The sequence below is a fragment of the Podarcis pityusensis genome (genome assembly GCF_964106645.2).
Source record: "Podarcis pityusensis genome assembly, chromosome: 2".
NCBI lineage: Eukaryota > Metazoa > Chordata > Lepidosauria > Squamata > Lacertidae > Podarcis > Podarcis pityusensis.
Genome location: NC_138029.1, coordinates 7,117,545 through 7,137,934, shown reverse-complemented (window position 1 = coordinate 7,137,934; position 20,390 = coordinate 7,117,545). Strand labels below are relative to the sequence as shown.

The 20,390-nt window shown below is 46.6% G+C and overlaps 1 protein-coding gene across 3 annotated transcripts; it reads left to right on the top strand.

The window, feature by feature from the left end:
• The first annotated feature begins 344 nt into the window (after window positions 1-344).
• TMBIM6 (transmembrane BAX inhibitor motif containing 6) lies at window positions 345-19,978 on the top strand. Of its 3 annotated transcripts, none has more exons than XM_080995071.1 (10): window positions 345-497; window positions 11,970-12,073; window positions 13,777-13,885; window positions 14,658-14,778; window positions 15,458-15,506; window positions 16,071-16,168; window positions 16,273-16,352; window positions 17,273-17,373; window positions 17,830-17,902; window positions 18,449-19,978. In XM_080995071.1, exons 2-10 carry the CDS (start codon window positions 12,018-12,020, stop codon window positions 18,470-18,472), a joined length of 711 nt encoding a protein of 236 aa, XP_080851197.1. In that variant the 5' UTR covers window positions 345-497; window positions 11,970-12,017; the 3' UTR covers window positions 18,473-19,978. The 3 variants fall into 3 exon arrangements, with proteins under 3 accessions (XP_080851197.1, XP_080851199.1, XP_080851198.1); XM_080995073.1 differs by lacking the exon at window positions 345-497 and adding an exon at window positions 2,951-2,975; XM_080995072.1 differs by lacking the exon at window positions 345-497 and adding an exon at window positions 10,928-11,076.
• Window positions 19,979-20,390: the final 412 nt, after the last annotated feature.

Here is a 20,390-nt window from a genome sequence, read left to right as displayed (position 1 = left end):
CGCAGCCCGCCCTGTGCTGCTCTCCTCGCGCTCCCGCCACGAGGGGGCCGCGTGCCACTTCTGGGGAAAGGGGAGACGACCGAGCTGTCGCAATCGGGCCGCAACCTACCAAGGGCGCTGCCTATTGGCCCGACGCTGGAAAGCCAACGGACGTCGCCCCTCAGCGCTGCTTCTGATTTGTTGCCCCTCCGCCCCATCCCCCACCCCGAGATGGACCAATGGCAGCTGCCTGGGCGCGGCCGCGCAACCAATGAAAAGGAAAAGGTGTCAGCAGCCGGCCAATCGAAACCGAGGTACGCAGAGCGTTTGGTTAAATACCAATGCGAGGCCGGGGCGGGACTTCTGGGGGCGACAGAGCCAATGGCGCGGCGGCGGAGCGGGGAGGAAGGAGGACGTAAGCGGGAGGGGGCGGAGGCGTCCGAGGGGAGAGACACGTACGGCTCGCCAAGGAGCGGCAGCAGCTGTCGTCGCCGAGGCAAGAGGATCTTCCGCGGGAGGTAAGGGCCGCCGCCGCGCCTCCCTGGGGCCTACTTCCGGTCCCGACCACCCTCGGCCTGCGCGGTCTCCGAAGCCTCCCTCCCCTCCTTTGAGGGGCCTTTTCGGAAGTGGCCCTCGCGCTCTGGAACCTCCCCTCCGCCCCTTTGTGTCGGGCTCCGCGAAGGGAGGGAGGGAGGGATCCCCTCCGCCTGGTTCTGCCTCTCGGATTGGTCAGTCTCTTCGGCGGGGGGGGGGTGAGAGAGAGATCTGACGTCATAGGGATCCCCCACCCCTCTCTTTCCCCCCCGCCCCACCCCCATATCACGGTGGATCGAACCTCCCTCGCTTGCCCGGAGGAGGAATGGCGGGTTGTTCCCGAAGATTGGATCCCGGGCTCCAGGGTCCCGTGGAGTCGACTCTTCCCACGTTAGCTTGTCCCGTGTCTACAGCGTTGGGTTTGTCGCTCGTAGCTTTTAGCCAGATTACTGTGTTGTTAACTATTTGCAAAGCGCGTAAAGGAAGCTTGAGTTTTGCTCCGCTCGCCTGTGAGGCAGCCCCTGCTAGTGGTAAATAATAGATAACGATGCAAAGCTTAGGGGGTAATGAAACCATTGCGGAGCAACGGAGTTTGAAAACAGGCCTTGTTTAATCTGATTTTGTTTCATTTTGACTGATCTGTTCTGTAATCCTTGCGTTTTTGCATACGTGCAAAGAGATAAATGGGGAATGGGGGGGGGGGAGTGGCATGTGTATTGCTGCTTGTTTTGGCAAGAGTAGGGAGTTTTTTGCTGAGGGGTGGGAAGGTGGGGCGTTAGTGCTCTCAGCTGTCCAGAACTATTTGGTTTGAGTCAGGGTTAAGCTTAGAGTTGGCCTCTGTTGTCTCTGCTGCTGCTGCTGCTGCTGCTGTCTGTCTTTGTATTTGAGCATCGAAAGGACTGGAAGGCAGCCCATAGAACATTCCTCTTCTGTAGTCATGGTAGATAACTATTTCCTACCACACTGGCCTCCCATCTGCTTCAGCTTCCTCACCATAACTTTCACCTGTGCTTTCAACATATTTCATAGAATTGTGGAGTTGGAAGGGACCCTGAGGGTCATCTAGTCCAACCCTCCAAATGCAGGAATCTTAACTAAAGCATCCATGACAGATGGCCATCTAATCTCTGCTAAGCAGATGGAGAGTCTGCCACCTCTCTTGGGAGTTTGTTCCACTGTCAAACAGCTCTTACTGTTAGAAAGTTCTTTAGTCAGAATCTCCTTTCTTGTAGCTTGAATCCATTTGTTCAGGTCCAAGCCTCCAGAGCAAAAAACAACTTTGCTCACTCAATGTGACAACCCTCTAGATATTTGAAGATGACTATCTTCAGATGTCAAAAACTCGAGGCATGGAACCTGCACCCAGAAAAGATGCAATAAAACTTGCTGGTATATTGGACTACTTGATTGTGGAATAGTCTCTGAACTTGCTGTTGGATATTTATTTGGTGAAGTGTTTTCTTTCTTGCAGATTATAACTTTTAAATGTCATGCTCTGGGTTAGCTGTGTGGAACATGGCTTACTGGTCAGAGGTGATGAGTTGTAGTCCAACAACACCTGGAGGGCTGCATGGTGTTCCCCTCTGCTCTGGAGCATTAGTAGTGAGGAATCCCCTCTATTGTACTGTTTGAGCCCTGGAATGTGGGTTCATTCTCAAAACCAAGTCTTGGATCATGTGAAAGAACTACAAGGCATGTGCAGATAGCCTTTCCCTCCATCCTGAGCACCACCAGCTTTGTGTAGTCATGTCCAGACTAAGGAGCAGAACTCCAGAGCAAATATATTTGCGTATCCCAGGCAGATTTGAGCCAAATCATCTATATCTAGAAATCAGATACCTCAGCCAGGGATAATTTCACCTCACCCCAGTGCAAGTTTGTTTACTTAGAAAATTCTGTTCCTGTGGTTGTTACAGATCAAAGGATCCACACCCATTGACGTGTTAGGTGATTTGGTTCAATGGCATGGTGCTTTTTGTGCAAATAGCTGCAACTTCGAACACATAGTGTTGACGTAGTTCTTGAATTCCAGCTGCTTAATGACTTGTATGCTCTCATAACTGACTGGTGTTTGGTGCCCTTGGAGATTAATATGAGAACTGGACATTAAAATCTGCCCCATCTACATCCTGTTAATATTGCATCTTGGGCCTGCTGGAGTAGGGAGCGTCTGGTGCTCGAACCAAATGCCTCTCCTGAGCTTGGGATAGTTGGAGTATGGAACCTGTTGCTTGAGCAGAAGCCTGACGGATGCTCCACAGTAGAGAACTTCAAAGCTGATTGGCTGGCTTTCTGATGTCACAGTGCTCACGTGATGTTATGGGTCATTGTGTGACATTATTTTTTTCTCTCTCCTGCCATTTGGCTGTAAGGATCATCCTGCCCATTATTTGGGGCTCTAAAGGGGAGGCTTGCTTACCCCTTGCCCTCCATCCTTTTCCCCCTCCTTTCTTTTGCAGCTAGTAAGTTACTGTGTCAGGATACTGGTGGGTGAAATGTGATGGTCTCCTTAGAGCTGTCCCTCTAAGGCAGCCCTCGGTGGTTAAAGGTTATAGCTATGACTAAGTGTTATCTGGTTAGTTATTGATAAACGATCATGGGTTCTTTATTTCCTCATAAGCAGGTTCATTATTTAACTTGGATTACACAAGCACTTCCAAAGTTTGCTTTCTCTTCTGGGATTTCGTTTTCACTTGTAATTCTATTTTGGTTGTGCTAACATAGAATCAAGTTACAGCAAGGGTTTACTTTTGGATGATAGTTTCCTCTTAAGGGCTCAATCGAGCCAAGTAATTTTTGTAAACATTGGGCTACTGTGGACAGAGCTAGGTTTTGACATGAGAAATGGAGAGTTTAATCTCCCCCCCCCCACAAAAGCTCGCCTGAGGTCTTTGATCAGTTTTAACTGAATCAGGAGGATGAACATGGATTTGAAAAGCATTTACCGCAGGCGTGGTGGCTTGTTTCCCTATAAACTCTTACAATATGCAAGCCTGTGTATTTCACCTGAAGTTTCCATGGATATTAGGCTTGACCATTTGACATTGTTTTGCAATTACTGTACTACCCCTGGTTGTTGCACAGAGAAGAAATGTGGGAGGTTTTTTTTAGGTACTGCTGAGTTGTAGAAAGTGCAGGGGACGTGTCGGACTTTGTCCCGCCAGCTCACTATTGTCTGCAGTGACTGCAACTCTCGGGGGGCTTTTCCCCATCACCTGCTGTTACCTTCTTTTTTAAACTGGAGATACCAGAGAGTGAACCTGGGAGTTGATGCACATAGAGCCATGTGGTCTTGCCGCTGCAATTCCTCCCCCAAAGGCTACTTCTTGGGTTACCATGATCAAATACACCTGCCCTTTTGCTTAGAGCTAAGATTGAGGAAAGTTGAGTAATTTAAAAGAGACCCTTTGTATTTAGCTAGTTTAGCAAAGACCACAGCTACTTGATAAGTCATCTTAAGAATCACTTTATACAACAACAATGCTGTTCAGTGTTTTTAAGGACTCAGCGTTATCTAATTCTGTGATCCAGTTCTGTGACTTTTCTCTGTCAACAGTTGGCCTATTCTCCTCCTAAGCGCCTTCTATAAAAGAGAGACACTTGATATCTGTATGGAGAGTGATTTACCAGTGACCTGAAGTTCCCAATCTTCACCTTGGCTAAGGGTGCTGTAGCGGCAGCATTGCTTTGAACAATCTAGTCTCCTGGAAGCTCAGGAAGACTATTGTTTCAGCGTACTTTCAAACAATGCCTACAATCTCATAGTCTAAGATCAAATGCAAGTTTAGACTGTGGCACTCAGCTGGTTGAGAACATTACTCACTTATGCTCTAGGTTGAAGCATCCATCTTATTTTTATTACAACTAGATAGGTTGCTTGCAGTGTTAGAAACTCAGATATATAAGCTAGGTGCCAATGGCAACTTAAACCAAAGTTAGTCTCCAAAACGGAATGCCTAGTTCGCCATTTTTGGGCCAGAGGGCTCAAAAGTAGTATTTTTCAGTACAACTTGGTTCCTGAAATTCATTCTGATTGTGCAGATAAAATATAATGAATAGAATTATACAGGATGTGTCACTAGTATGTGAAACAGTCAAGATCCATGGATTCCCATGGATGTACCTCCATCAGTGATGGCCAAACTTGGCCCTCCAGCTGTTTTGGCACTACAGTTCCCATCATCCCTGACCACTGGTCCTGTTAGCTAGGATGATGGACGCTGTAGTCCCAAAACAGCTAGAGGGCCAAGTTTGGCCATCACTGCTCCAGATGGTGGTGTCAGGCACTATCATGGCACCTGGGCATCTTTACTTGTTCACAAGTGGCCAATAGCCAGTGAAATATGTGCCTAGCAAATTTTGAACACTGGTTGCTTGTTGGAGGATTACTGTTATTAAGTTAGGCCATCCTATCAGCAGGGGAAATGTCTGTTTACTTAATTAATAGAGCAGGGGTAGGCAACCTAAGGCCTGTGGGCCGGATGTGGCTCAATCGCCTTCTCAATCCAGCCCACGGATGGTCCGGGAATCAGCGTCTTTTTACATGAGTAGAATGTGTGCTTTTATTTAAAATGCATCTCTGGGTTATTTGTGGGGCATAGGAATTTGTTCATTTTTTTCCTTCAAAATATAGGCTGGCCCACCACATGGTCTGAGGGACGGTGGACCGGCCTGGGAAAGACAAAGGAATTTGTGGCTTCTGCTACTAAAATATAGATACTTTTCTACCAAAAAGCAGTAGTCTTCAACCTTTTCAGACCCAGGACCCACCTTTAACCCAAACATGCATGTGGGTACCATTTCTTAATCTTTTATCATGGAATTATTGTAATGTTCCTGTTGCAACCCACTTTGGATCAGACAGAGTATGGGGGTCCTGATCCACCTGTTGAAGACCAGTGATCTAAAGCAACCTGATGTGTTGGAAGGAGTTTTAAGTTGCAAAGAGTTAATAGATAATATTTTAAAATAATTGTGGTCATAAATGCGGTATGTTTTACATGTTCTTAGATTTTGTTTTAGGACTGGCAGCTGGAAATGGACTCCGGTCTGGAAAATTTAGTTCCAGCTGGTTTCTAGGTTCAGTTTTACCGAAGAACCAACGTTTAGTTGTAGAGAAAGGTCCCAGATTCAGCTTCCAGTATCTCCATGTTTTTTAAGTGATTATTTATAGCAGGGCTTCCTGAGGTCCTGGAGAGTTGTTGCCGGATGGAGTAAATGGAACGGATTTAGAGCCACGAATGGGCTGACCTTGTTGTACGGCAGCTTTATGTGTTTGTTATGGCCAGAGAGTTGTAATAAAGATAGGAATTTCTTCCAGCTATTCCTTAAAGTGGCCTGTGGATCAGCACAGTGACTGATAGGCACCTTACAGATGCTTTGCAAAACTCCAAAAGGGACTATTGTTGGGAGGCATTTTGCCTTTCCAATCACCTCTCAGCCTGGCATGTTTTCACTTTAACATCCATTTCCAGAGGCATCAAGTCTTGAGTGAGAAGCAGGGAGGACTTGCTAATTTCACTTTGACTTTCTGGATCACTTGTTGTGAATCCTACGTTGGTCTGGCATCTACAATAAAGCTCACTCGTTTCACAAATCCACTTCCTGCTGCCTCCCTCACCCCCTGCCACCCTCATTTTATGGAGGAGGCAAACCTCACGTGTTAAATCTTATTTAGCATCTTCGGTCTGGTTTGGCTTCTGTCTTGAATAGCTCTTCATATCTGGGAGGAGTTTGTGGATGGCATGTGACTCTCTCTCATGTTTGCTCCACCACAGGGTGACCCATTTTGGTGCCCCAATATTGACTCACATGAGAACTTCTTTTCACTTGAATTATCTGTTGCATTTCTTTCTTTCTTTCTTTCTTTCTTTCTTTCTTTCTTTCTTTCTTTCTTTTCTAGCAAGCTTTACCAAAAATAAGTTTGTACCTTAAGATGGCCATTGTTCAGGGTCTCACGAGCATAATTTCGCCTTCTGCATCTGCAGACCTCTGAGAACTGAAAACTCTTTAGATGTAGAGCAAATCAAAGCTGGAAGAGGTGTACGGTAGTACCTCTGATTACGTACTTAATTCGTTTCAGAGGTCTCAACAACTTTGGTTGGCCCTCACGCATGTTCACTTCATCAAATCTGGCCCTCTTTGAAAAAAGTTTGGGCACCCCTGGTGTATATGACTTCTTGAGGCAATGTGATCACCCTGCTTTCTTGAAACTGGGAGCCTTTAGCTTTTCTGCTGGCAGCATTTGACTTTCTCTGTTCCAGGGTATGGCTAAAATGATCCTTGCTCAGCAGTGTCTTGAAATGGCATGAACTCTGTAGCTGGGATCTTGCAATCTGTTTTCCAAGGGAGATGAACCAAGTCTTACACTCCCAGGTCTGAGATTTCAAGGCAGGGCTACTTCATTCCTGAACATGAGCACATGTGCTCTCCTACTCACATCCAATCTGCATCCTACAAAGTGCAGTCAAGCTGGCCAACTACCCTGCTCCTAGAGAAGAATTGTCTAATGTGAGCCTCTGTTGAAGCAACAGGAGGCTAAATTACATTTTTTTTAAGCAGTCACAACCTGGCTCTGGCAAATCACAATTCTAGGAATTCAGTTTAATGTTTTATTTGTCAAATGGGACGAGGGGAGGGAAGTGACTTTAAATTCAGATGTTCCAGGCTTATACAAAAGCATCTGGATTATAGGCAGCCCAGCATCAAGCTAGAGTCCTGCAGAACATAGTTATTTCTAAAAGTGAAAATACAGAAAAAAGAATATTGCGTGGTTTGACTAGATTCATGGCTGCACTGTGGCAATATGTGAGATACGTAAGGAACCTTTGGATATGGTGTCTTAATGACAGAACAAACCAACCAATAGTATGTTGATCTTTGGGGTTGGTTGCAGTATTGGTGCCATTAAAAATTCCTCCAATTCATGGATTTTCATTCTCAAATCACAGAGAAAAAGACCCACAATTGCCTGTATTATTCTAGAACACCTCATGCCGGGGTTTTCTGTGGCTATTGTGAAGCCTTCTCAAACTGATGGTCTGCCTTGGACTTAATAGCTCTCTTCCAAATTCTATAAAACTGCTCACACAGGGGCAAATACAATAGTCCATGTTTACAGCAGTTAATAAATGTGTAATTGGTTAGCCAGTTGCTCCTTCTGCTGTTTTACTCTTCATAAAATGATAAAAAATTTCCAGAAATTTTGAAACCACTGAAGAAAAATAGTGAGGAAGATTTATTTATTTATTGCAGGCAGGGACATTTTGGGGGAAATAGGAAAATATGCACTAATCATTTTTACTGCTATTTACAAATTGAGCGTCACTTTAGGAAAGTAAAATGTATTAACTTGGTTTGCCATAGAATGATCATGTTTGGTATGTTAAATAAATTTACTTCTTTTTACAAAAATTATATTTTGTTACAAATAGAGCTACAAGCCAGTTATATGGTGCAGGCAGAATAAAACTAGAAGAAACCATAAACCATTATAGTTGAGCAAAGAAAATTATTGTGTTTTCTGAAAGTTGTTATATCTCCTTCAGCCCTCCACAGTGTCAAGCAGACATAAATCACTCAATTCCATAAAAGAAAAAGACTGGGGGAGAACCCAAGACTCAGTGAAACGATATGAAATTGAATCAGTCTCATTTTCTTAGCTATCAATTTCTGCATCTTCATAGTAAAGGTAAAGGGACCCCTGACCATTAGGTCCAGTCGTGGCCGACTCTGGGGTTGCGGCGCTCATCTCGCTTTATTGGCCGAGGGAGCCGGCATACAGCTTCCGGGTCATGTGGCCAGCATGACTAAGCCGCTTCTGGTGAACCAGAGCAGCACACGGAAACGCCGTTTACCTTCCCGCCGGAGCGGTTCCTATTTATCTGCTTGCACTTTGATGTGCTTTTGAACTGCTAGGTTGGCAGGAGCAGGGACCGAGGAACGGGAGCTCACCCCTTCGCGGGGATTGGAACTGCCGACCTTCTGATCGGCAAGTCCTAGGCTCTGTGGTTTAAGCCACAGCGCCACCCGCGTCCCTTTCCCGCATCTTCATATTTGTCGTCAATTGATGACAGATTTGAGACCTACTCAAGGGGACAGTCCTTTGAGACCTAATCAAGAGGACAGAAACAGATTCACCAGCTATGCCTCTGAGAGGAAGTCTACAAGCAAAGAAGGCATTGAATCCTTCTTCCTTTTCAGCTGACCATGGCAGTGCCTCCTAGGGGCAGAAAGCACATAGCTCTTGCACTTAAGAGTTGTACTCTCCACGTACAACTCAGGTCTTGCTTCTTCTTCGTGCACAGGAATTGTAATGATCTGATACTGTGCATAGTCTTAAGTAAGTCTTCTGTTTGCATAATTTTTAGAAATCATTTTTGGGGAGTAGATATATTAACACCTTGACTTAAAATTCATCATTCTAAAATAACACATTTTATAATATTTTCACAATTTACTGGGGGGAGAGGGAGAATCAAGAGATAAGTTTTCCCCTCTGATTCTTCCCCTCCCTGCTTTTTTTGGGCCTGCCCACTTCTACTGAGGGTGAAGAACCTCAGGCCCGTGAGACTCTTCCTAAGTTGCACTCTCCCCCTGAACTGTTTGGGATGTGTCCTTGAACTGGAATTGTGCTGCTTGATTGAATAAAGGATGGATAAATGTGTGTCTGACTTGTGTGGTGGGAATGTGGCCTACTGCACAAGGGTAAGAGTTGTGTTCATTGCTCTGTCCACTTTTGCCTATGGCCTTGCCTATCACTGGCATGTGGTCTTCAGAAGGTTCCATGGTCAGGGATTATGGGAGTTGAACAACATCTGGAGGGCCACAGTTTCCCCATCCTTGGCACAGAGTGCTTGAAACTGGAGAGAACTCACTTTTCTGGTGCAGGGAAAATGCCTTTGGCACTCCTTGTCATTACACTGCTATTTTTCCATTTACCTCTCTGCTTGCCTGCAGCAGGTTGGCCTTGCACACAGCAGCAGTACAGATGAAGAGGTCTGCTAAGAGCCACGGGGTGTGCGTGCGTGCACATGTTCCTTGTGTGTGCTGTCACTCTTTTACTTTCCAATGCTAGTGACAGCAACTTCACCGAAGCCTCTGATTATAACGTAATGACAAACTCAGGGGCGATTGTTTTAGGGTCCCGGGCTTCAGCCGTTGGCCACATGTGCAGGTAACACTAAGCCAAACTATTATTTAACACAAATGTGCAAACATGCTGGCTTCTTAGGAGGAAATCACAGCCACTTTAATCTTCCCTAGTCCTTTTAGTTTAGCATGGCAACCCATCCAAGGTTTGGCTTAACATGTTGTCTGAACCTGGACTTGTGGTTAAGCTCTCCTTCTTAATCGTGCTCTTTAGGCAAAGGTTTGTTCTTGGCTACAGTTTGTAGCTAAGGAGACAACTTAAGCACAAGGACTGAGGGAGGGACAAAGTGAGAGCGAGCTTCTCCCAAGGGGCCAGCACATTCACATGATCGTGGTAAACTGTAGCTTGGTTTACTTCAGGGCCTTGCTATCATGACGCTGCAAATGTGCTTGGGTTGTGCAGAAAGGATCCTCTTTGCTTGAGAGGAGTGATAATGGGCTACAAGCTGGATCCCTTAGATTTTTCTGCCTGGGGTTGGGATCTGTCAGCCCTAAGTGTTGGCTGGGACCAGGAAGATCAGTCTTCCAACCTCTGCACAAAGAAAGCTAGGTGGCGTTGGAAGTTTCTTGGCATAACCTACTTCACAGGTTACTGTGAGAATAAAAAGAAGTGGCCCCATAGGCATCATCCTGAACACTTGGAATTCGGAATGATCAGATTAGATCTGCTTTTAAAAAAAGTAGGAGACAGATACTTGACAGGCATTTTCCATCTCTGCCAAAGGAGGAAGTGCCATCGTGTCACCCCATGCAATAGGTGTACAATTACTGCAGTATTTGCATTTCCTTAATGCTAGCTCTCCTTGCTAGACAATCCAGGCCTACTTTTGTACGCTTGCCCAAGAGCCTTCTCCTCTCTGTCAAAAGGGTAAGGAATTAGTTGCTGAACTGGTTTTCATATGTCAATTGCATCAGTTGTTAGAGGCTACATCAGGTATCATGATAATTTCGGGGGGGGGGATTGCACAAGCAGACAGGGGCAGTCATATCACACTTGTGGTGCTCTCCTGGGCAGGTAAAATACCTGTACATGTTGGTGCATAACACAACAAAGGGGAGGGATCCCACCTTGAGCAACAGGGAGCAATGCATTTGTTTCCCGGTTGCTCTCTGGCTATGGCAGCTACATGGCTTGTAACTCCTCCCCATCTCTGCCTGGGGAGGTCATTAGGAATGCTAATGCAAGTGTTTTCCAGCTGCCAAGCTGTGAAGCAAAGTTCCCCAGTGAGGCCAATTCCCCCACTCCCTGAGAACTTGCAGTTAGCCTTGCAACAGCCTGCAATAATTGCACCATAGATACCAAGAGGACTTGGAGCCAGTGAAACAGTTGAAGCCTCTAGATTGTCCAGACTACAACGAAGGGGATCAGCTTGCAGGCAGGCAGTGTGTGGGGCTGGGCTTGGCGAGTCTAAAGTAAGCATCCTCTTCTTTGTTCCTTAGCACGGTGGGGTGGGACAAATAACCTTTTTCTTGAGCCTTTGTTTGTGGCTAGTCCCAAGTCTTCTCCTCCCTCCCTCTCACTGCATATTTGGAAATCTGCGTTCTTGGTTGAGATTTAGATAGAATCTGCCCTGAAGGGGAGGCTGGATAGAAGATGCATGTGTGTTTTCTTGAAGTAGGGAGAGCTGTTTGAAGGTTCTGCATTCCAGGAGTAACATCTTGCTTGACCTTCCATAGGGGGGTCTTTGACTTCTCTCCCTTGGCCCCTGACAAAGTAGGCTCAAAGTTAGTAAGATAGTTGCAGTGTATCTCTATTAGAAACCCTGTATCCTAGTTAACCTGTTTGAAGTTGAACAGAGACTAGGAGCTCTGAAGGAGTACTGGTGTTCCTAGATTACTACAGTGGTACCTCGGGTTAAGTACTTAATTCGTTCTGGAGGTCCGTTCTTAACCTGAAACTGTTCTTAACCTGAAGCACCACTTTAGCTAAAGGGGCCTCCCGCTGCCACTACGCCGCCAGAGCACGATTTCTGTTCTCATCCTGAAGCAAAGTTCTTAACCCGAGGTACTATTTCTGGGTTAGCGGAGTCTGTAACCTGCAGCGTAGCATATGTAACCCAAAGTACCACTGTACTAGAAAGCAGGTGTGTGGGGGGGGGGAATCGCTTCTGGAGCAGCTCTATGGGCTGAATAATATTGCTTAAAGTATTTTGGGCAGCCATATAGGAAGAACTTGAGTTTTGTCGCTAAAAGGGGCAGGTGTTTCCAGATGTTCATGGATCACATTGGTCATTCCTGGGAAAGAACTGTACTGTCTTTCTCCACCCCCACCTCTCTGATGTGGCCTTCTTCATCTTTTTCTGCAGATTGAGTATTTTGACACCAAGAGTTGCATCAGTCTACCAGCTAGCACAATGGATGTCTTCAACAGGAACATAAATGTTGATGCCCTCTTCAAATTCTCCCACATGTGAGTATACCCTTGGCCTGTGTTTTACTGCAGGCTGCAGTTTTGCAGGAGGTTGTTTTTATTTGTCATTTTTGGTGCATGAAAACAGCGAGGTAATCTTGTGATTGGTCCCTTATTGTGGATGGCGAATGGGGATGAGGGAGCCAGAAATAGGGTTTTACTGCTTCCTGTGGCCCTGGGTGCAAGACTGTATACGTGTTGGGCTCAGAACCCAAATATTCCACTTGAGCAAAAACTTCCACTTCAATAAAAACTAAATTCTGCAGCTGGTGGAAGTTAAGCAAATGCATGTTTCTTAACTTGCCTGCTTGTGTAATCTGTTCTGCTTCTGTCAGTTATGGGATAGACAAAGAACTTTTCTTGCATGTTCAGCCAACCTTCTCCTGCTTCCCCCATCACAGCCTTTTGAGACTACTACAAATATTGACTCGCACTCTAGACCTTGAGGCTGAAGTGTGTGTGTGTGTGTGTCTTTTTTTTGTTTTGTTCTGTTTTTCTAAAGGGCTTGTTGAGTATAAATTCATCTTTTAAGGTTCTCAGGATTTACTGTTTGGTGTTTCTTACCAAATTTTGTGCAAGCATTTCCCCACTTATATGTGAGTCGGTAGAGGCCAAGGCTGGAAAAGCATTTACATGGTTTAGTGCCAGCACCCATTTTTTAGGAGCACCTGCTGTGCAGTACAAAGTAGGTGCTGCAAACCAGCACCGAACTTGTCAGGGATTTTCCTAGTTTTGTCAACAGCTCTAGCTCCTCTCTTAGCCAATCTGAGAATATCTAATACCATCTCCCTGGGGAAAGTGGTGTCCCAGCTCCAGAAGCTGTGAGTCAAATGCCTTTAAATTGGGGGGGGGGGTGGATTGTCAACCCATGGGTCAGATGCAGCTGCTGTACACTCCCCACCTGGCTTGCAGTGCCATTTCCTCACCCCACTGCAATTAGGCGGCTTGAAAGAAAGTCTTCTGTTGCCTTTAGTATAAGGCTTTTGTCAAGCCTATGTGCAGTGGAGGAGGCGTGTCTTTACGGGAGTTCCAGCTGGGGAGTGTTTAAACCCACACAAAAAATGCCCCTCCCCACAGTTAGTCTTGCGGGGTAAAGCCTTATTGTTGCAGCAAGGAAACCCACCTTCCACTCACTGCAGTCTTCAGGAAGATTGCCCCCTCGGCCAGTTAGACTTGGAAAAAAGCTAACATGCTTTTTCGAGTTACAGGTAGGTAGCCATGTTGGTCTGCCGTAGTCGAAACAAAATAAAAAAAAATTCAAAAATTCCTTCTGGTAGCACCTTAGAGACCAACTAAGTTTGTTATTGGTATGAGTTTTCGTGTGTGTGCATGCACATGAAAGCTCATACCAATAACAAACTTAGTTGGTCTCTAAGATGCTTTTTCAAGCCTAACTTCGTTCGGGGACTGTGAGTAGTGGTGCTGACTAGGCATAACGTTTGTGGGTGAATGACTGCACTCACTTGGTCTTGGCAAGGCCCACTGTAGGCATGTGCCCTCCTCAGGTTGGAAAGGCAGCCCCTGGGCTAAATAAGTTTCCCCACCTCTGTTCTTCAGGTGCTCTGTGGTGGATCCAGTGTTGTTTGTTTAGTTCGCTAAGTGCCCGGGAGCTGGCAAACAGCCAGCCAAGGAGCAGCTGTGCTTCTAGGTGCTTTGAGATGCAACGACACTGACTGACTGTTTCTTTCCTTTGCCCTCTGCAGCTCCGCATCAACCCAGCAGCACCTGAAGAAGGTCTATGCTAGCTTTGCGCTATGCATGTTCCTAGCAGCGGCTGGTGCCTACATCAATGTGGTGACTCAGCTGGTGCAGGTAAGTGTGCTCTGGCACTGATGTGTGTACGGGCTGTGAGGTCACCTTGACTGTTGGGGATTGGTGCTTGCAGGATGGCTTCAGGGAACGGAGCCCAGCCACAGCCTTCAGAAATGAACAGCACAGGATCCTGTTGGGTATGGTTTTCTGGGCTATATCTTGATAGAGCAGTCCTTCGTCTGCTTTCCTAGCAGTCTGTCGCACTATGTTCGCTGATTTCTTAGGACTTACTCCTGATGAAGCATGTTCAGGACTGCAGCCCAACAGTGGTAGCTGGGAACCCAGTGGTGTAGTAACGGAGCCATTTCAGACTGGGGGCGAGAATGATGTGCCAGCTAGTTCAATCTGTTTTTAAATTATTGGATAGATTACATTTGTATAACATTAAAACCCAAACTCATGAAGCATCTTGGTGTCTCGTACTCATTGGCCAGAACAGTGGAAAATGAAAGACTCATTTCCAAGAGTGCAGTTGGGTAGAATGCTGCTTCCCATGTTTTTTTCTTAAGTCTGCAGTGAAAGAAGTTAAAGTCAAAGGAAATCTGAGTGAGCTGAAAAGCCTGCAAAGGGGCCTAGAGTATCTTTGAGGAAGTCAGGTTATCTATGGCTGTCACCCTGTCTAGACTATAGAATGCACTGGATCATTCAAACGAAACCACCTGGGCTCCGTGGGGTAGATTTCTGCCACTTCTGTTCCTGCGCAATGCCTTTCCCAACCTCTGCTCTGCGCTCAGCCTGTACTAACTTCAACCCTTCCCACTTTCTCTTGCAGTTTGGAATGCTGACTGGCCTGGGAGCACTGGGTCTTATGATCTGGCTGATGGCTACACCCCACAACCAGGGAACCGAACAGAAACGGCTGAGCATGCTGGCAGGCTTTGCCTTCCTCACTGGTACGTGATGCTGGAAGAGCAGACATGTGCAAAGTCAGCTGGAGTTACACTTCATTAACTGCTTTTGGTGTTCATATACTACTTTTTAGCAAAAGGTTCGAGGACCGGTCAGAGCAGTGTAAAAAATACAATATAAAAATCTTTTAAAAAGATGTTGATCTGCAAACATGGGTCTTCTGTAAGTGAAATATACATTTCATGTACTGATGCATCCAAGCCCTTCTGGCAGAGCAGCAAAGATGCCTGCAGTTGTTATTCAGATGTGTGCCTGCAGCAGCTGCCTAAGATCACCCCACAGGGGAGTGGCTCTTGCATGACATGGGTGTATGAGTGTGCGTGGGCCAAGAGGGAGGCCAAAATAATCCAGCCAACTCTGATCAGCACAGGAGTGGTTGCCACACAATGATTTGCCCCATATAGAACTACTTTGAAGATTAGGGCCCCTTAGTTGCTGTCTAAATACTGAGATTTTCAAAACTGTTTCTACGTGGCATTTTGTACTTGGGTTTCAGTTTAGGGTCGGGTGGGGGGAAACAAGACAACCTGTATGTTTGTTCTGAAGGGTGCACAATACACACAGGGTAACCATTTTGGCTTTCTTCGAAATACATGGTGAATGGACAAGAATTCCGTTCTCTCTCCTGCCTCTTGGCTGAATTTGTACCCTTTGTCCTTCCAGGAGTCAACCTTGGACCTCTCTTGGAGATGTGCATTGCCATCAACCCAAGGTAAAAGGAAAATGCCACTCTGATGCCCCGTTCCCTCACCACACCCGACATACGCACTTCAAGGGTCAAATTCAAATGAGTTGGTGGACCAGATTCCTTTCCCACTGATTCCAGTGGACACACGCATGACCCTCCCCCCAGCACAAAAAAGACCCCTGACCAGTTCTTTTTGAACTTAAATCAAACAATAACTTTAATTGGAAGAGCAAAAAGATTTCCTCCCGCCCTATACCTCTAAGCATACTTCCTGTTCATAACACAATATTTTTGATATGGATTGTGATTCCAAAAGTCATGCCTTTTCATCTAAGCCATCTCCTTGCAGTCCACCACTTGCCCAAATCTCTGTCCTGCCCCACAAATACATCTAAGCAAAATGCCATCTTTGCTCTACAAAGAACATCCACTTCAAAGTCCTGAATGAGGTTCATTAACTTGCATGGGGCATGAGATGAACCTGTGGGTCTCATTGGGGCTGCTAAAGGGCATTTTACAGTGTCCCCGTGGCTTAGATTTGTCCATTCTGGTGCAGGCATCAACTATTGCTTTTTCCTCTCCCGATAGCATCATCCCAACAGCTTTCATGGGGACAGCAGTGATCTTCAGCTGCTTTTCGCTGAGCGCCCTCTATGCCAAGCGCCGTGCCTACCTGTACCTAGGAGGTAAGATTGCCAGGTGGTCATCATCTCCCCTCCCCCTCCCACCTTAGAAAGAACCCTTCTAGTAACCTTGCAGTGCCCACCACAGCTCTGCTTTCATTTTTCAGGTGTCCTGTTCTCCGGCCTGTTCCTGATGCTGTTCTTCTCCCTGATCAACATTTTCGTGGGCTCGACTTGGCTCTTCACGGTGAGTGTCTTTATGCCCTTGGGCTCTGTTGGCTTACAGGAGGCCTGCAAGGTTGGCTGCCTGTGACAGCAGCAGCATCTCATTCCAGCAAAGCTGCCTTTTTCAGCATGGAGCTGGCAGCAAACCTGCCCTGGAATAACCCCCTGTAGTGACTGCCAAGAGGTGCTCAGCTTCCCCTTTGTTTTGGCTTCACTGAAATAAAGGCCGGCCAATGTGCACTCCTGCACTTTAATAATTATCATCATCATTTTTTAAAAACAACAACCCAGGATAACCCAAATTCCACAATTTGTATAAACTATAGAAACCTTGCAGAATTCTACTCTTGGTAGCCTTGGGAAGAGGCAAAGACCTATACAGTGGTACCTCGGGTTAAGAACTTAATTCATTCTGGAGGTCCGTTCTAAGCTGAAACTCTTCTTAACCTGAGGTACCACTTTAGCTAATGGGGCCTCACACTGCCGGAGCACGATTTCTGTTCTCATCCTGAAGCAAAGTTCTTAACCCGAGGTACTATTTCTGGGTTAGCGGAGTCTGTAACCTGAAGCGTTTGTAACCCGAGGTACCACTGTATATGAACTTAAAGCTCCACCTTCAGATCAATACAAATCATATTCATACTCCTTAGACCTCTGAGATCAAATACATATCTGCAACCAGAAGGGCTGGGAAGTTGGGTTTAAAAAAAAATAAAAATCTAAGTGCACTCCTTACGATTTTTGGGGTTCTGAATGAGGTGGCCCCGCATTTTGCAGTCTTTCCTCATTGTGCCATGATTATGCAGGAAACACAGCCCTGAATAATTTAAAGCAGTATGATTTCTGGGATTTAGGAATGTATATCTTTAGCAGGTGGGTAGGGCCAATCCGAGGAATCTGATTTAGCTGCCCTTGGCCTGATGCATGTTCTTCCTCCTCCAGGCTAACCTCTACATTGGGCTTATGGTGATGTGTGGCTTTGTGTTATTCGACACTCAGCTCATCATTGAGAAGGCCGAGAATGGAGATAAGGACTACATCTGGTGAGTACATGGGGTGTGGAAATGGTAGCTGCTGGGTGTCCAGTGGTGGGGTGGGGGTAGGAGTTAAGAAGAAGGCAAGGTGGACCAGACAGAGTAGAGGAACAGAGGAGTAAAGATCTGGGAGTTGCGGCAACGGGGTAGGGGAAAGGTGCAACAGCAGCCTTTTATTGTTGGATGCAATATGAAAAAGGCAAATATCCTTTGTTCTGGATGGCCACAGAGCTGGGCAAACCAGAAATGGGCTTGAATTTCCAGGAAGAGAGGCTTAAAATGCTTCCTAGCTAAATGAACCTGAATTTAACTAGGGAGCAATGTACCAAATGGGGAAAGAAGCCCAGGGTGGCAGATGGTGTCTCTAGCATCAGCCACTTACATAGGTTGTGCTGTTTAGAGGAAGTAGCATCCAGTAGGAATTCTGGCCTAATACTTCAACCCCTTCTTTCTCTCCCTGCCCAGGCATTGTGTGGATCTCTTCTTGGATTTTGTCAACATTTTCCGGGAGCTTATGGTCATCTTGGGCATGAGCGAGGTGAGCATCGCCTCATGGTGGCAGGGATCATCACTTATTCACAACACACCTTGTATGTCCTAGATTAGGGGTGGCAGACCAACGGCTTGTAGGCTGGATCAGGTCTGCCAAGACATTTTAAATGGGCTACCAGCCCAGGGTTGAGATGGGCAGGAAGGGTCCCTGTTCTTTGCTGTTCAGGGATGGAAATTCTCCTTCCCAGCACAGCACAGGGATTGGTATGGTGAGCGCCTTCGTGTCTCTTTGAGCACAGTGCCTCTGTGCGAGAGCAAATGTCCCGTGGCAACTTTGGCCACGGCTGACATGTGGCCCTTGGAGGGTTGCTCAACCTTGAATGTGGCCCTTGGCCGAGAACGGTTTAGCATTGCTCACCCCACTCTATGCAGATAGGCAGGGAGGGGGGAGCTTGCTGAAAGCAGACCGATTGGAGGCGCAGTGCCAGATTTGCTCTCATCGAAGAGCCTCCGCTGGTCACGCTCCAGAACGCTAAGCTGGTTTTGTTCCCAGGGTCCAGGGCGCTGATGTGGTGTTGTCCCTTTCTTTCAGAACAAGAAGAAGAAAGAGAAGTGAAGGGACAGCGGGTGCCTGTGTGAGGCTTCCTTTCTCTTGCCCTTCCCCCCTTTTGTCTCTTTCTCTTGTTTCCTTCCAATCTGACCTGCATTAAAGGTGTCCCTCTGTTTGTTCCGTGTGAATGAGAAGCATCTGTGACACTTTCATACTTTGTGGAAATTGGGTTGTTGTTGGGGTTTTTTCTCGAGGTTTTGGAGCCTTTTGAAAAAGCTGACTGGCTGATCCTCATCCTGGAGTCTGGCTTTGCTCCACTTCCGTACATAACGTACACAAACACCCAAAAGCTCCCCCCCCCCCTCAAATCCATCAGGCCCTACTATTAGTCAGGCCTAGCATATTGGCAGTGATCCCACAAGTTTTCTTTCTTGGTAGCCCATGCTCCCTCCTCCTCTTCACTGACCTTTCTTCCACCACAACCGGCACACGCCTTGATGCCCTGGGAGCATTTCTGCTGTCATTTAAAATTCTTCAGGTACAGTGCCCACACTTGCCTGAGAACAAACTGAACCAGTCTCCGTGGCTCTTCCTGGATTGGCGTTGCTCAAGCAGCTACCCACAAGGGTGTGTTAGGATGCAAAGCAAACTCTAGCTCTCCCTTTTGTTGTGGACGGTGCCTGGGAGATGGCCAGGACCAGCGCTTAACTGATCCAGCTTCTTCTCTCACTCCACCCTAAATCCCATTTAGTTCTGCTGCTGGGTAGCAAAAACTAGCTGATTTGTGTAAGTGAGAAATCCTAGCCTGGAACTCCCATTCTTTGGGTTTTTAGCAGCTGCCAACACAGTCCTTTTGAGCTAGGTGATTGCCGTCTTTTCTTTTGCCTTGGCATCCCAAAGTGTGTGGGTTTTGCTGAGCAGTTCCAGTTTGCTTGCTGGAATTGGGGACAGAGCAGCCAAGGACAGCTATGCCTAAGAAAAGGAAGCAGCATCAAATGTGTGTAGCTGTCTATTTCCTTTGAGCATTTGGGCACAAGGCCCTGCAGGGCAAAAGTCTGGAGGAGGGGCCACAGTGGACTGCTATGCAATGGTGGGGGAGGTCAGTTTGGTAATCGTGCTGCCCCTGCATGCTGGGACAGGGTGGCATCCGTGCACTTAACATTGGAGCTTACAAGCTCATTAAGGAGCCTTTTTAAAAAGCTTCCCTTCCAGCAAATGAGATAATGTTTATCTTGCCCTTTTGGCACCTGAAGCCAGACTCCAACTCTGCTTGCTTTGGATAAAGGATTTGCCTTCCCTCTCCCCTCCCCCTCCCCCTTACTGGAACCAGTGCCAAGAACTAAACTTCAGCAGATCTACTTTATAGAGACCTTGTCTAACAGGTTTTAATATAGTAATGACTAAACTCTGTCGCTCATTGGAGGGCCGGCTCTGGCTGCATTCTTTCGACTCCTACTGTGAAGAGACAGGGTTTTTAAAGAAACAAACAAAGGTGTTTTGATTCAACTATGAAATTTACATTGTCTTGCTTTGTACGGGAAAAATATTAAAATAAAAATCCTCAAACTTTAACCTACCTCTACTTCTTCATTTTGCATTTGAGGCTGTTGGACCTCCTTTGGCTTTTAGTGGCCTGTGAATTATAGAAATGGCTTTCAAACTTTGTTTGCTCAGGAAGCTTTCATCTCCTCTCCATGTGGTCGTCTGTGGAATCCCTCTGCACCTTCATATTCCAGGCTGGGTGCTAGGGTAGAAGGGTGGCCTTGCTTGAAGCCCTGGCAAGACAGTTGGTGCCTTGACACTGCCTTGAAGCTATATGTGGCTGGATAAGATCAGGTATGGGGACGCGGGTGGCGCTGTGGTCTAAACCACTGAGCCTCTTGGGCTTGCTGATCAGAAGGTTGTTGTTTCGAATCCCCGCGATGGGATGAGCTCCCAATGCTCGGTCCCAGCTCCTGCCAACCTAGCATTTCGAAAGCACGCC